General features: G+C 43.6%; 1 protein-coding gene across 1 annotated transcript; it reads right to left on the bottom strand.

The window, feature by feature from the left end:
• Window positions 1-136: 136 nt before the first annotated feature.
• On the bottom strand, window positions 137-16,670 carry LOC129188907 (flavin-containing monooxygenase 5-like). The gene is made up of 10 exons (XM_054790049.1): window positions 16,539-16,670; window positions 15,377-15,565; window positions 15,110-15,275; window positions 14,892-15,034; window positions 14,627-14,823; window positions 7,901-8,036; window positions 7,588-7,804; window positions 6,500-6,569; window positions 2,346-2,706; window positions 137-253 (listed from the first exon to the last, which is right to left on the bottom strand). The coding sequence occupies exons 1-10, from the start codon at window positions 16,668-16,670 to the stop codon at window positions 137-139; spliced, it is 1,728 nt and encodes a 575-aa protein (XP_054646024.1).
• Window positions 16,671-17,295: the final 625 nt, after the last annotated feature.

Here is a 17,295-nt window from a genome sequence, read left to right as displayed (position 1 = left end):
GACAAAGACTAGACTAGCTCAGTAGTGCTTAATTGGAAGTCAGAAATTTCTTGTTTAGCTGAATGTAAAGAATTGTGGTGCAGCCAGGAAAAATATCTTGTTAGCATAGTTATGAGTTTCGATATTATCAGTCGTATCAGTACTTTTGTTCAGTAGTGGGTCCTGAAGGGATCAGCGTCTGCTCCTGGAGCAAAATCCTGAAGAGAGTGACTGGACTATACCCTGACCACATCTGAACCATGTGCACATTGGACTGGAGTCAAAGGATTAAAACAGCTATAAATGTGTAATCGCTAAATGGTAAATGTGTTATTTTGGCACAAGACAAAGTGAGTGCCCGAACATTAATGTTTAATATGCCTTTATACTGTATGATTATAGTGGAACCTTGGTTGGCATCATTAATCCACAAGGTTTGACTCTAACTGAAAAGTACTTTATGCGAAACTATCATTCCTAGAAAAATTCAATGAAGGTAAAAGTAAGCATACTGTAAACATTTTTGAATTGTTTTCTGCATGTAAACCTACACAAAAGAGTTTTGTGTTAACATTTTTGAGACTTGTGACGTAACTGTGTTAGTTCACTTTTTTTTTTTCCGTCATCACTGCATAAACCAGGGGTGTTCAAACTTCCACCCAGGGACGCAGACTGCAAAATGAAAGATAACATGCACCCATACTGTGTTGCCTGTGCTATTATTTTTTTGACAAACACGCATTGTAATGTTGAACACCCCTAATTTAGTAGGGGACTATGACAGAGTATTAGGGCCTCATTGGAAAAAAAAATCTGAGATTTTGAGAATAAAGTCATAAATTTACGAGAAAAAAAAGTCGCAATGAAAAGGGGGGACATATTTGACATTTGGCCTTGGGCAAAGGTAACATTCCGTCTTTTTTCTTGTAAATTTGCAGCTTTTGTCTCTCGTAAATTTACAAGAATAAAGTTGAAAATTTACGGGAAAAAAGTTGTAAATTTACTGTTACGGTTCGGCAGAAGCCGGAACTCGGACCCCAAGACGTGTGAGCAGGAGGTTGTATCAAGACTATTTATTACAAACAGTAGGGGGTAATAAATAGCAAAAGATGGAAAAAAGAAACACAAAATCACCCGGAAGCAAACGGGGAAAAAGAGGAACTACCAACTAAGGAAGCTGCCGAAAACCGGGCAGAATAAAAGGCTAAACTCCACGAACAAAAAGACACTGCTGAAAACCAAGCAGGTAAGATGCAAAACAGAAAAACACTCACGCTGCCGGAGAAATCAACGGGCAGGGAGATGGCAGGATTAGCAATCTAATGTTCTAGGATAGCAAGCCTGGAATCGAGTAGCACTACAGCAACGAGGCCGATAAGGCAAGTCTGGCAACAATCTGGCACCAACGGGTGTCTGCTAGAGGCTTAAGAGGAGGTGCCAGATGAGCTGCAGGTGCGTCAATTAGGACCCCAGGAGGTGAGGAGGATGAGCTGTAACGAAAAAAACAGAAGGGGGCAGCAGAGCAACAAGCTAATCCTGACATTTACACTATGAAAAGGGGGGACTTTTGTGACCTTTGGCCTTGCGCAAAGGTAATCTTATGACTTTTTTCTTCTAAATTTACGACCTTATTTTCAAAATCTCACATTTTTTTTCAATGTGGCCCTAACACTCTGTTGTAAGGGCACTGACAATATATGTGTAAAATTTGAGCAAGATTGGTTGAAAAACATGGCCGCCATTCATCAAAGTGTTCTGCACGCTGTGTTTTCTTTAACACCGAGTTCCATTGACGTCAATCCAACCCGGACTAATTTATATGGGCATGCCCAGGCAAACGCTGTAGGCCTGCTTTGCTATGCTCTGTTTACCGTGTTAGCACATATGGCTCCCAGGAAATGTTTGTTCGGGTGTGCCTAAAGAGGAAAGCATCAGGCAGAAGTGGCTGTTTCTGAAGTCCGACACCTTTCCAACGTTACTTGGTCGTGTTGAAGAGTCAGGAGAGCAAGCTGTAAGTAACAATTTATCAGTGTCCTAACTGTGTTTATTTTGTGTAAGTAATCGGAGAAAGGGGGTTCGGCAGCTGTCTGGAAGTCTTTGGGAGGCTTGGGAGTGTGACCAATCACAGCGGAGTGCGCTCGGCGGGAGGCATACCTGGAGGAGGGCTGGGGGTGGAGTAAATTACACAGACTGTTTGGGTGGGAGGCAGGAAAAGGTGCAGAGTCTGGAAAATCTAGAAAGCTTTCTGTGCAGGTTATCGTGTGTAGCTGCTCTATAGGAGTCCAGAACTCAATACAAAGGTCCGCAAATGATATAGTCCCCTTTAAAAACAAGTAATAACGAGTAAACAAGTAATAAGATGAGACATGGCATATTTTATAGAAGCAGCAGGTCAATAATGCGGCGCCTGAGAAAACCACCATCATGATGCAAAGTCTTTGAGGAGAAGGTCTGCTTTTAGGCTCCGGTGCCGTTTTTCGGGTCTGGAAAGGCTGAAAGACACGCTCCCACTGAGTGAGAATGGCCTGTCGGGCTCCATCCCACTTCCCCGGCCCGGTCAGACGGTACTGATAAGAAGTGCACGGGCCCAGGAACACGTGGAATGCCAGCCTGGGGTCCGTGAGGAGGAGCCACCAAAGGTTTGGTAAAGCCCCCACCTGCTTGGCTAGTGAGTCCCGGTAAGGGATGACGTCCACATGGAGGGGGTTCTTGTCTTCATAGCAGAAGCTGAATGAAACAATCAGCAGTCAGGGGAAGCAGGAGAGGCAATAAAAACGAATCATGATAATATAAAATACTGTAAATATTTGTCCCTTGAACTGTATTATAAATGGATTTTCTTTATGATTGAAATTGTTTTTAACATTTTCTTGAGCAAAAATTCCTGAATTTGCACATTTCCTGATCAAATACAGGGCAGAACCCTAAGATGAGGCTGCCATGAGCGTCTGTTCTTGGCTTAGTGTGCAAGCCCTGCCTCCCATCTGGATGCGCATTGAGTTGGATCATGGTGGCTGCCAGTTTCTGTTTCTCAGCATGTCACCAGTAATATAATGTTGCAGGAATATTTATGTACCATGACTTTCTACAGCATGTGTAATGTCTTTAACATCAGTGTGACATCATTATTCATCAATCAATAAAATACAAAGATATGTCATACGGGAGGCACTTGCAGTACTCTCTTCATGCTGAGTGGTGAGGGCATGCTTAAGCTGGAAGGTGCTTGTCACTGCCATTTTCCATAGGGATGAAAAGCCAGCATTTTTTATTGACAGCTGGAGAGGAACAAGTCAAGTGCTAGATATTTTTATGCTCCGCTGGAAGAATGAATGAATTTGACTGCCAAGATGGAGGATTTTACACCCAGGCTCACCAGGAGGTGATTAGACTTTTACAACAAAGTATCAGCACTGGAGAAGAATAGTTTACATGTATACAAATAAGAGGTACATGTCAAGTGCTGCAGGACAGGAATCATCACTTCCTGTTCTGTTGCTCTTATTTTGGTATGCTGCACTTCCTGCTGGGGGTAAGATGCAGCCTCTTTTCCCCAGTGGAATTGTGTGCAGCTGTTGGCGATTGCAATTAGGTGGGTTTATAAGCCCAGCGTTGTTACAGGCATGGCGCTGGTTCATTGCCTCTGTTTTCTTCACCTGTGCTGTCACATGAACGGTCACCTTACGTGTTGCTTCTACCAAGTCTACCATTTGTGTTTTCACAGAGCCTTTATCTCCGTCGCCTTTTGTTGCCTGTATCCTGCACAACTATGAGTACCTGCACCAGCTCGTGTTGATTAAAGGACTTTTATTTGCACGCTTTTTAAAACCAAAGTGAATTATTCTCTCTTCTTTTTCTTGTTATTGTCATAATGAGCACCCTGCATTAACATAAAAAACTCCAAAGGAGTCACTGCCTTAAGAGCCATGAACCTTGGCTTAGGGGTCATTCCATGTCATTTCAACCAATGGAGGGCACATATGCCTACCAAACCCTCTCAGATTTTGTTATTATTCACATTAAACAGTCTCTATACCATACAAACCAAGAATCCAAAAGATTTTTTTCAGAACTCTTATTATTAAGGGAGTAATTGAGGAATATTTTGCGACTGTGCGGCCATGCCCATTTATCTTTAAATACAGGGTCAGGCAAAACGATCTGACACATTTGTAGGTTAAATAAAAGGCAAATAAAGTAAAGAAACAAAAAAGTGTTTTTATTTTCAAAAAGTACATATAATGCCATTTTTTGTTTGTTTTCTTTGTTTCTTTATAATGCCATTGTTTTTTGTTTCTTTTTCAGTTGTTGCCATGAATTGGATTGGTGAGCATCACGCTTTCATTGTGGAAACGTTTATCAAAACAAACGAATCTGTAACTGCAACACAATGAGCGTTCTGTTTGCACTTCAAACTTGGTAGACATGATCCTGTACCAGCTCGAAACACAATCTTGTTAAGGGTTACAAACTTCAGAGCTACTGGATCTGCATTGAGTGTGTGGACTATAATGGATCCTATTTGACTGATTTAATTTTTAAAACATAATGAAACAGAATGGCATGATATGAAAAAAATGACATTATATGTACTTTTCGAAAATAAAAACACTTTTTTGTTTCTTTACTTTATTTGCCTTTTATTTAACCTACAAATGTGTCAGATCTTTTTGCCTGACCCTGTATAACCCTTGTTTTCTGCACAATTATTAGTGCGAGGTTAACCAAACTTTGCTCCTTAGGTTAGTCCTTCACACAGAATTCAAATCAGTCAGATTTTCAATTGGGGAGGGGTCATTTTTGGGCCCCTAAATCTCAGGTTTCCCTGAACCGATTTTTTCAAGATTTGCATGTTATCTTCTTTGGTACCTCTAGGATGTCTTCTCAAAAAATTAGGAGTGTGGTTTTCCTTATTGCAGAAAAAAATGACAAAACAGATGAGGACCCGGCCTTTGCGTCCTCCCACATTGCCCAACTTCATATGTAGGTGAACATGATGTACATGCTTAGATCATCGGTTTATTCTGTGATTAGTGGTTCTAACCAATAACCAGATTTATATGTAAACTCCCAATGTATAAACATACAATGTAAATATGTTTTGGGGGTGTAAATTCACTTTGAGTTTGAGTGACCATCCAGTCTGGATAGCACCGATTATTGCGATAATCATGTGGCATTTGACCTGGCATTGAAAAAATGATGCCAGACCTGCCAGATGTCTGACTACCATATTTTAGAAGATATAAACTAATCTTAAACTAATCACTTGGCATACCTGGCCTTTTGGTGCCAAGCGTCTGACCCTTCAAATCCAAATGAGAAATGTCAACATCATCTTGTTAAAAAGGTCTTCAACTTTGAAATAGACAGCGGTGACAGACAAGGTGGTGTCTTGGCTACATTGCAATGTTTGCAAATATTTGCTCAGGGTGTGTTGATCGGTTGATAGTCACCTTAATTATTCCATGTTGCCAGTGTTTTGACACCTTTTTTTCATGGTGTGTTTCTCGGCTACTGTCTCAGCTTTGAAAATGTACCAGACCGAAGAATTAATCGAGGAATTACGTGTTGCTTCAAACCCTATAAAATGAGATGAGCAGTCCAGCGATTACATAGCGTATCAATCATGACAGAAGATACTCTCTCCTGCACAGCTGGGCCAAAATTAGGATTACCCTGTCATAAAACACATTTTGTACGCAAAAAAGGATTACATGTTATTTCAAATTTGTCAAAAGGAGATGTAGACTTGTTGGTCTGGAGGAGTGGCGTATCTGCAGCTAACTTCCAATCTAAATGTAACAGTGTGTTATCGTCACCATGAGGTTTATTTACAAAGATGTGAAGATGACCAGAGACAATGCTGCGCACCGGAAACCTGCCAGGAGTAAGTTCTTTGATTAAACCTTAGTTCTATTATCTTTTTCATAACCTGTCAGAACAATTAATGGTCAAGCAATGCAACATACTGACTAGGCGATGAACCAGTGGACAAGACAGAGGCAAGATCCAAATCTTGAAAAAATCTGTTCAGGGAGACCTGACATTTTGGGGCCCAAAAATGACCCCGCCAAAAATTGAAATGGAAAATCTTTCCTAACTTTGTAAGTTTTGAGAATACTTGATTCACATTGATTTCCAAAATCTGACTGCAGATTTGAATTCTGCATGAAAAACTAACCCTAAGCAAAGTTTGGTTAAGCTAGCACTATTAATAAATAAGGATTATATTTCAAGATAAATGGGTATGGCCGCATGGCAATGCGAAATATTCAATCCTTAATTCTTTTTCATTCTTGGTTTTTATGGTATAGAGATTATTTTATGTGAATAAGAACAAAATCTGAGGGGGCGTGGTTCCACCCATTGGTTGACTTGACATGGAATGGCACCGGATGCCCTTCCTGACGGAGCCCTAGCCAGGACTCAAACCAATGCCCTCTGTCATGAAAGGCAGAAGCGTGTACCATTACACTACCAGGGACAAATAAATATGATGATCACAATGATATCTTACTCTTTGCGCATAGCCATATCTTTCTCAAGGTCCTCTGTCATGGTTTCTTCTGAGGGAAGGCTTATTAAACCTGCAGGGAGGACATGAGCAGGAAATCCATGAAGTGTTTTACCGTAATTAATAGCGGTTACCTTATTTTCCCACTTGTGTCACATGTATACATTAAAAGTCCCTTCCTCAGGGACATGATCCCACCTATGATCCGTCCCAGCTATGTGAATCTGACCCATGTATACACCCGCCACTTCAGAGACTTTGCTACACATCTTAAAACAAAGTCAATAGCGCTGCCAACTGTCAGTCAGCTACAGACGTGGGAGCTGTAAGTTTGATCATTTTGCTTTTCTTACACCTAACATGCTGTTGCAATGCTGTTAAAAATGTGAATGTAATGTTAATGTAGCTCACATAGCTATGCTAGAATTGCTAACTTTCATGCCCTCCTGTCCCACTCCTTAAAGGGATAGTTCAGATTTTTTGACATGAAGTTGTATGACATCCCCATCAGCATTGTAGTCCAATAATGGCGACTTACCCCCCACTTGGTTTCTTAAGTCCAGTTCTGGTCCCCAGAAACTAAGTGGAACTACGTTCTTCATCATGGAAATCTGACCAGAACTGGAGACCAAGTGGAGGGTAAGTCTCGGTTATTGGACTACAATGCTGATGAGGATGTCATACAACTTTATGTCAAAACATCCGAACTATCCCTTTAATGTTTGTACGTCATATATAGCATCTATTACGCTGTACAAGTGCAGAGTTACAGTGCATATGTCAGAAGTGAATAAAGCGCATAACAGCTCTTCTTGGAAACACACACTCTGTCAAAGACAGGCGTGAGCAAACACCGCTTATTTACATTAAAGCTACAGACACACAAAATGATCTCTTCTCAATAAGATCCTACTAGAAGCACTTTTAAATGGTCTAAACTTCAGCATCAAGGCTTGATTTTGGACAAAACACCTACAGTACAACACACTACTGTAGGACCTCTGACACATAATTTAAAATTGTTGAAAAAAATACTATAATTTGGGACAATGAATGATTCACCGTATTTTGCAGTTATTAACGCACTGCACCTTTAAAGACCCTTGTGCTCCAGCGAGCCTGCATTTCAGACAGCACGTTGATGGCGCCGCGGCCGTCGATCAAGCCCACCACAGCCAGCGTAGGCGGGGCGAGGCCGAGTGCAAACACACGCCTGTAGAGACGATGTCTGCTACATTTGCTTTGAAGACTGGCAGGCAGGAAGGGGAAGCTGCAGTTGTAGCCTGTGGCAAACACCACCACGTCCACCTGGTTACAGAGGAGTAATCACTATTGGCAATTCCTGTTCCATACTGTAGGTTGAGAAATTAAACACACAAACGACAATCCAGACAAGACAATCACCTTGTCTATGATGCTGCCATCATCAAACAGCACAGCCGAACCGGAGAAACTTTTCACGTTTGGCTTCATCTGTATGTGACCTGTGATGATGCGAATCGGCAGGTCATCGTTCACGATAACTCTCTGGGAAAGGAAGCTGCCGACAAGATTATAAATAACTCAATAATGAACAAAGTTACTTACATTCTGATCCTAAAATGTATACGTAATCTAAACGCAAAATACAGTGTTTTAAGATTTATATATTAAGGGTGTCACAAAAGAGACGAGACGATACACGATATTAAGTTCATGAGAATGAGATGTTACCATCACTAGGAAAACTACGATGACAAAGAACTGGACAAAAACTTTTTCACAGGCACAAAACAATGAAAGTACATTTTAAAATGTTTTATTTACTTTGCATGCATAACTTAAGCATAATGTTTTTAACTGTTGAACTGTTGAAGACAAAGGTTAAAATAATGATGGCAGTTGCAGCTGATACTACTAATCATTTACAGTATGTTGATGTGTTGATCAGTGGCGGGAGGTAGTTCTTAACTGTTCCCAGCATTCATCTGGACAGAGATGTCAGATGTTCCTGGTATCTGTTGGAGCCATCCACCCAGCTTGGGAGTTACTGCCCCCAGTGCTGCAATCACAAATGGCACCACTCTTGCATTGACACATCACATTTTCTCTCGCTCTTGCTTCAGCCCTTGGTATTTCTCCAGCTTTTTGTGTTGCTTCTTCCTGATGTTGCTATGACTTGGGATTGCTACATCTATCACTACTTCTGATGTTTATCTACCACCACCATCATGTCAAGCTGTTTGGGCATCACCAGTTTGTCAGTCTGGATATAGAAGTCCCACAGGATCTTGGCCTGGTTGTTTGCAACCACCTTCGGTGGTGTTTGTCATCCTGATTCTGGGACCTCTAGTCCATATTTGATACAGATGGTCCTGTGCACTATTCCTGCTACCTGGTGGTGCCGCTCCATGTATGCTCTTCTTGGCAGTATCTTACCCCCTGCTGTAATGTGCTGTGCTGTGTCTGGGGCTTCTTTGCGGCCTCTTTTGAGCTTGGTGCTTGGTGTTTGTTGGTGGTACATGTGTAAACCGCCCTGTTTCGCACTGCCCGCACCGGGGCTTGAACGCAAGACCTTCGTAATGGGAGGCGAGGGCGCTATGCGACTAAAAGCCCGGACTGTCGGCCGCGTGTTCAGCGCAGCTCTTGAGGCAGAGGGAGTGAGGTTTACCAACGTACACTCGCACAGCCTCACAGGCTGGCGTCCTTTACACATGCCATGCAGGGGCTTTTCTTTCTTTGACAGCCCATTATGGCTCCTCCACATTACTGGGCGTCTGTTGCCGGAGACATTCATTTAGCAGGCCATCTTCTTGATATATTCTTGGAGGCTTGTTGTTTCGCCTGGGTAGTGCCTGTAACACTCACGGCTTTGAGTTGGCCTCCAGAGTTGTCTTCGACAGCCTCACTGAATTCTTGATTAAGGTTCTTAGCGTCCTGTTATGTTATACAGCTCCAGGCACTCCAGTATCCATGTGTGTGACATTGAGTCGTAAGGGTTCTTGTAATCAATCCAGGAAGTGCATAGGTTAGTGATTCTGGCCTTACAGTCTCGGGAAATTGTCCTGTCAACCAGTAGCTAGTGTTTGGTGTTATCGCCAATACCCGTCTGTGTGCTGCTTATGTATTGATCCATATGCATACTCACTTCCTATGATGCCTGATAGGACCTTCCATGTGGTGCTGGTTGGTAGGTTGGTTATTGCTCGGTAGTTAGTGCTGTTGCCTTCTGGGAGTCCTTCGTGATGAAGACATAATCAGGAACACGAGCTGGATTTAGTCCGACCTTGGGTTAACCATTCGGGGTGGGTCACCGATGTTAGCAGCTGGTTCATTTGTGCTACCAGGCGTTCTGTTGTTATGATGACTGGGTCTTGTTCTGGTAGGTTGCTGTGCTCTGCTTGTTAAGCTACTAGTCATTGGGCGTTGGTGTTGTGTGACGCCTCCGTCTCCCACGCACTCTTCCAATATTGGCCGGTCTCAGCCTTGGATGGGTCTGTTATGATCTTGCTATCCTACCACTGAGAGTAGACGATAGGGTGGGTTGTTGAGAACATCATCTTTATTGTCCTAGCATCTACCTCTCTCCTGCACCTCTTCAGGTGGGTAGCTAAGGCTGTGAGTCTTTGCTTGCAATTTCTGGGTTTTCCCTGGTCGCCAATATTTTTTCATCTAACGCCTCTTACGATACAGTTTTCAACTGATCTTTTTTTCTAATTAATACACTTTGGGGAACTATTGTTTTACATCATGTTTCTGCGGAAGCTGAAGTGTGTTACTCTTATGCTAACTAACGATCCTTTGAAGACAGTGTTGAATTTCGTGAGGCAATGTTATGTCAAATTACATCGACATTAGGTCGCATCCTGGTCAGCCCAACAACACCGAAAATGGTTTGCTGTGAAAAAAACTTCACAAAGAAAAAGCCTCACTGCAATTAGTCTCTGCATTTTCGCTCTCTGACTTGGCTCCTCTTCTTAAAAAAAATGTTTTAAACTTTTCCTCCAAAGAAAACTGTATTTTGGACTCGAATCAACATTGAAGAAAATTATGACTATTTCTACAAAAAGGAACAACTTGACAAGAGACTTAAGAGATGGTGCGAGTGCCTCTTCGGGCAGGCTGGGACACTATCAGCTGACCCCGCGCACATAGTCTGGATGCGACTCTCCATCACCACCATCAGAAATTGTAATAAATAGAGTGCATCATTTTTACAGAAACGTTGAAGCACTTGGCAATCACATTGAAGCACATGTTCAAAGATGGCGCCCTCCGTGGCAGACGTCTCTGTGACACTCTCCCGTGTTTTTCTATTTTTTGCTATTTTATTGTTCATTTTGGACATTCAACACACTCACGCATTACATTACAACAGAGAGACACTTTTGAACATCGGCAGGGTTCACCATGAACTTTCATTTAGCCTCTCAGACTTTGCCTTTCTTCTGCGCCGGGAGAACGCAGCAGCCTGCGGACCTGGTGAGCTGAATACCCGGCGAGCAAAGCATCCGAGGCGTAAACAAGGCAAGCGAGCCGGCCTGCATGCTAGGCTAAAAGCTAGAGCGACGAGGCCACCGCTACCAAGCCTGCTGCTAGCCAACGTCCGCTCTCTTGAAAACAAGATGGACGAACTACGAGCAAGGATTACAGCTCAACGTGAGATCAGGGAATGCTGTGTCCTCACCTTCACAGAAACCTGGCTGACGGAGGATATACCGGACTCGGCGATCCAGTTGGAATCATTTGCTGCTTACCGGGGAGATCGGACTTTAGCGTCTGGTAAACACAGAGGTGGCGGCGTCTGTGTTTACGTAAACAAACGGTGGTGCACAGACGTACAGACGATGGAAAAGCACTGCTCGCAGGACATTGAGCTTCTGATGGTGAAATGCAGACCTTTTTATTTGCCTCGTGAGTTTAGCGCTGTGTATTTAACTGCTGTTTACATCCCACCACGAGCTAACACTGCTAATGCACTAGGCCTCCTGCATGACATCATTGATAAACACGAGACCAAACACCCAGACGCTGTATTTATTATATCTGGCGATTTCAACCACTGTAACCTCAGGACTGTCCTCCCCAAATATTACCAGCATGTGAGCTTTCCCACAAGGGAAAATAACATCCTGGACCAAGTCTACTGCAACATGAAAGGTGCTTTGAAGGCTGTTCCAAGACCCCACTTTGGAAAGGCTGACCACATCTCTATATTCCTTTATCCAACATACAGACAACTTCTTAAAAAAGCTCCCCCTGTACGTACAGCAGTTAAAGTGTGGAATGAAGAAACTGATCAAGTACTTCAGGACTGCTTTGGCTGCACAAACTGGGATGTGTTTAAAACTGCAGCGGGGAGGGAAGATTGTACTGTTGATTTGGATGAATATGCTTCTGCTGTCACTGGCTACATTAGCACATGCATAGAGACTGTTAGCACCACCAAGTATTACAGAAAATACCCTAACCAAAAACAGTGGATGAACTGTGATGTAAGGGCTAAGCTACGTGCTCGTTCGACTGCATTTGTCATGGGCACCGCTGAGGACTACAAAAAGGCCAGATATGACCTGAGAAGGTCCATACGAGAGGCCAAAAGGCAGTACAGACAGAAGCTGGAGGGCTACTATTCTACCTCAGACCCTCGGCGCATGTGGGCGGGGCTCCAGCACATCACAGACTATCGACAGCAGAGTAGCGTAGCCACGTCAAGCCAAACCACACTTCCAGATGAGCTGAACGAGTTCTATGCCCGCTTTGACACCCAAACTCCTGATGAGCAGAGAGGGTGGCTGAACCTGGGGAGCACACAGGACTCACCTCTCATGGTGACATCAGCTGATGTGCGCAGGGTTCTAAACAAAACAAACCCACGAAAAGCAGCAGGGCCAGACAACATCTCAGGACGTGCACTTCGGGTTTGCTCATCAGAGCTAGCTGATGTGCTTGCTGACATATTTAACCTGTCGCTTGCACAAGCATCTGTACCGACCTGCTTTAAGTCCACCACCATAGTGCCCGTACCCAAGAAGAGCAACGTGACCTGCTTGAATGACTATCGCCCTGTAGCACTCACTCCTATTGTTATGAAGTGCTTTGAAAGAATAGTCATGACCCACATCAAAAAGAGCATCCCGGCGGCAACTGTGGACCCTCTACAGTTTGCATATCGCCAGAACCGGTCCACGGATGATGCAGTCAACACTGCCATCCACACAGCCCTTTCTCACCTACAGGGCCAGGACACACACGTCAGAATGCTATTTATAGACTATAGCTCTGCTTTTAATACAGTCAGCCCCCACAAACTCACAGATAAGCTCCTCACACTTGGCCTGTCTCCCTCCCTCTGTAACTGGGTGTTTAACTTTCTCACAGGCAGACCCCAGTCAGTCAGAGTCCACAATCGCACATCCAGCTCAAGAATTGTGAGCACTGGGACCCCACAGGGGTGTGTGCTGAGTCCACTCCTCTACACGCTCTTCACCTACGATTGCGTGGCCTCCCAGAACAACACCAGCATCATTAAATTTGCGGATGACACTACAGTCATTGGCCTGATCACTGGTGGTGTTGAAACATCATACAGAAGAGAGGTGGAGGACCTCATAGCTTGGTGTCGTGCTAATAATCTCCTTCTCAATACAGATAAGACTAAAGAGATGATCATCGACCCAAGAACAAGGGAAAAGGAGCCGCATAGACCCCTGTTTATTGATGAGACTGAGGTGGAGAGGGTGAAAACCTTCAAGTTCCTTGGCACACACATCAGCGAGGACCTCACCTGGTCTCACAATACAGTACAAATTATAAAGAAGTCCCAAAGGAGACTGTACTTCCTGAGAAGACTGAGGAAATTTGGCATGTCCACCACAATCCTGAGTTGCTTCTACAGATGCACTATCGAAAGTGTCCTTACCGCCTCCATCACTGTTTGGTACGGTAACTGTACAACACGTGATAGGAAGGCACTCCAGCGGGTGATCAAGACCTCACAGAACATTGTTGGGGCAGCCCTCCCCTCACTGCAAGACATTTATAAAACTAGAGTCCTACGAAGAACACACAACCTCATCAAGGACAGCACACATCCACAACACTCATTATTCACACTCCTACCGTCAGGCAGACGCTACAGGAGTTTGAAGTCCAGGACCACAAGGCTGGCAAACAGCTTTTACCCACAGGCCATCAGGCTCCTCAACGAAGCACTCGCACACGCCGCACGCAACACACGCACACACTCATAGCACTTTATTTATTTATTTATTTATTTGCATTATTTGCTTGTATTAATGTCTCTTCTGTTGTTGTTGCTTAATTTATTGGTATATATGTTTATGTGTTTATGTTTCTTATGTTCTTATTCTTTCTTGTGTTTTCTTTCTTTTCTTGGGAGAATGAACAGGATAAGATTTTCATTGCATGGTATAACTGCTGTTTTACTATGCACATGACAATAAAACTCTCTTGAATCTTGAATCTTGAATGTTAAAATGTCAAAAAAACATTTTCAAAACCTTTGACTTAAAACTGATAATAAGTAAATACATTTGATTTTTTATTTGTTTATTTTACAATTGAGATTTCAGTAAACAGTGTCCTGCTCCCATGAATATCAAAATGTAAATATTTTTCTTCAAAAACTGAAACAGAACAAGTGGTACTTTATTTTAATATGCAAATTGGTAAGAAAATAACAACTTGATTTTTTGCTTGCTATATCACGCTTTTGGTACCCCTTTCAGGAGAATGGCTCGTATTCAGTTGAGTATAAAACGATTTTGACAGTTGATACAGACAAGAAAGTGTATTATTCCCTTCTTCGTCTTTTTAACCTCTTAATGTGCATCCTATAGTAATTAACATAAAACAAACTCCAAAGGACTCAGTGCCTCACCAGCCATGAACCTCACTGGACATCACTGGGTTAGTTGTGTTTGTTTGGCAGTGTGGGTAAGGTGTTCGTATGGATCACTGCACATAAAAAGCATCAACCTTACAGCATCAAAGGGTTGTTGCCTCTGACTATTTCCTGTGTGATTCAAGCATCCATCAGCCTGGATGTGGCCTATGAGCCATAGTTTTCCAACCCCTGCTCTTAGGTCACATAATACTGCTCCATAATAGCGGACCGTGACATCTCACCTGTGTTTTGGTTTGAGTCCATAGAGTGTGTGATCAAACGTTTGATTCAGCTTCTTCTCCGCCATCCAGTTGATCCACCTTGGAAAAAGCCTCCTTTTCATCACATCCATCCTAGAGTTCCCCAAAAGGTCTCGCGGGAGGCCGCCGGACCCCACACGGGTCATAATCCATGCTCCAGTCCTGGTGCTAAAGAACACCTGTGGCACAAAGACAATGACAGCACTGCTTGTTCACTGGAAATCCAGACGAGGGATGATGATGTTACCTTCTCAGCTACTCTGCTGACATCCACAGCAATGTCGCCTCCCGAGTTCCCAATCCCGATCACCACCACACGTTTCCCCTGCAGGCCCTCGAAGCTGCGGTACTCCCAGCTGTGGAAATACTTGCCTTCAAAGCTCTCTATACCTAAAAAACAACCCCATGAGATGTGTGTGTCAAGCTGAGGTGATGGAAGTGCAGGACTGCCATGTTGGGTGCTACCTGGGAAGTCTTTGAGCGGCAGGTGAGGTGTGGTGTAGTGCCCCGTACAAACCATCACAGCATCAAAAATGTGACTCTGCGTCGGACCGTCACGTACCTCGGTCCACACCACCCACTGACCAGTGGTGGCGAAATCTGGAGTTGGCCTCACGCTGACCACAGCCGTCTAAATGACACAAGTTTTACAAGACTATCCACCTGTAGCAGGTCCAAACATGCCATGACCTACATTTAGGTTCCCTCTTGTTGCCTAATTTTGATGCCAACCTGCAAGCGGATGTGCTGCAGCAGCCTGAAGGTCTGAGCGTACAGTCTCAGGTAGACCATCACCTCAGAGTGGTGCATGTTGTTTGGGAAGTGGGCAGGAGGCGGGAAGTCACTGAAGGCCATCATCTCTTTGGAGCTGTTGATGACCACTGACTGGTAGATGTTGGCTTGCCCCGGCTCCGGCTCCTCCTGGGGGGTTACAGAGAGACATGAGTGCAGTTGCAGAAATGGTGAAAAACGTCCATGGGTACCTGAAAATATACCAAATTTTGCATTATGGGAAAGAACTGGAAGCGTGGGGTCATTTTTTACACAGCAACATTTCACTCTACAGATATAATCCCTCTAATTCTGGCATATTTCAAGACTTTTCACATTAATTAATGGGCTGGGATTTTTCTTTCATTCAGACTGCAAACTGATAGAGTGGAATCCGCTTACGTCGGCACCGCTTACGTGTTAGTATTTTTGCTATGAAAATATGCCCATTTAAGTCGGCATCAACCTACATGGTCGACCGCTTTTTTTGGACATAAAATTTGAAACCCCTATAGAACAAGGCCTTACTATAAGGCAGGTCTAAAATTAAAGTCAATCACAAGGTGGTTTAAGTCCATCACACACATCACGCACATTGTTGGGGCAGCCCTCCCCTCACTGCAAGACATTTATAAATCTCGTGTCCTACGAAGAACACACCTCATCAAGGACAGCACACATCCACAACACTCATTATTCACACTCCTACCGTCAGGCAGACGCTACAGGAGTTTGAAGTCCAGGACCACAAGACTGGCAAACAGCTTTTACCCACAGGCCATCAGGCTTCTCAACGAAGCACTCACACACGCTGCACGCAATACACGCACACACTCATAACTTTATTTATTTATTTATTTATTTATTTATTTATTCATTCATTCATTCATTCATTCATTCATTCATTCATTCATTCATTGGTATTCATGTCTCTTCTGTTGTTGCTTAATTTATTGTTATTAATGTTTCTTTTGTTCTTATTCATTTTCTTGTGTTTTCTTTCTTTTTGGGAGAATGCACAGAACAAGAATTTCATTGCATAGCAGAACTACCTGTTTTACTGTGCATACGACAATAAAACTCTCTTGAATCTTGAATCTCTCTTGAATTTAGAAGCCCTCACCTTAAACCTCCACAGGCCACCAATGTCACGGCTGCTCTCGAAGCAGGTGGGCTCCAGACCTTCTTCCAAACAGGCCTTGATGCTGGTCAGACCCGATAGCCCGGCACCGATCACAGCCACCTTCTTCACCATGCTGGGCTGCGGAAGGGGTGACAGTGATGAGACATACTACGATGTGATGTGCTTTAACAGGGAAACAGACACTGCAAAATTTTGCAATGTTGCAATTTGCAATTCACGCAAATTCGACCAATCCCCGCAACCTCGCAATTTTGTACAATCCTTGCAACTTCCCCACAGATTTTGGCCAATCATTGTCATTTTCACCAGCCGAATTTGTCACTGGGCGGCTCTTAGATGCCCACGGCCGCTGTCCGACCAATCAAACGTGCCCCTGCATCACCCACCCACGTCCTCACTTCCTTGTTTGCATTCACAGAGATACTGTATGAACGTGTGATGATCAACTCTCAGAGTCTCTCATCTACCAAATGACCGCTATAGCATTCAATAGTTCCCCAAAGTTCTCAAGGAAAGCAGAGATGAACTACTTGCAAGTAGTATTGCAACATAAGCTACAGTTCACGATGGACAAGCACTTTTCAAGCGTCAAACAAACACAAAGAATGTCTGCAACTTGTGGTCAATGGGGCAGACAGCGGACAATACGTTAAGTGAGCCTTTGGTGGTGTTTGTTTTCCAAGCCATGCATGCACTTGTGTGAATTGGTCACATGTGTAAAAATGGCAGCAGGTGG

This window comes from Dunckerocampus dactyliophorus, chromosome 10 (assembly GCF_027744805.1).
Source record: "Dunckerocampus dactyliophorus isolate RoL2022-P2 chromosome 10, RoL_Ddac_1.1, whole genome shotgun sequence".
In the NCBI taxonomy this organism is placed as follows: domain Eukaryota; kingdom Metazoa; phylum Chordata; class Actinopteri; order Syngnathiformes; family Syngnathidae; genus Dunckerocampus; species Dunckerocampus dactyliophorus.
This window is presented reverse-complemented; position numbering and strand designations above follow the sequence as displayed.

Bases quoted from the DNA above. Each gene is read 5' to 3' on its own strand.
- LOC129188907 (XM_054790049.1), bottom strand. From the start codon at position 16,670: ATGGTGAAGAAGGTGGCTGTGATCGGTGCCGGGCTATCGGGTCTGACC. The intron at 15,276-15,376 runs GTTGGCATCAAA...TGTGTCATTTAG, and splicing joins TGCAGCACATCCGCTTGCAG to ACGGCTGTGGTCAGCGTGAG. The intron at 14,824-14,891 runs GTAACATCATCA...TTTGTGCCACAG, and splicing joins TCAGCAGAGTAGCTGAGAAG to GTGTTCTTTAGCACCAGGAC.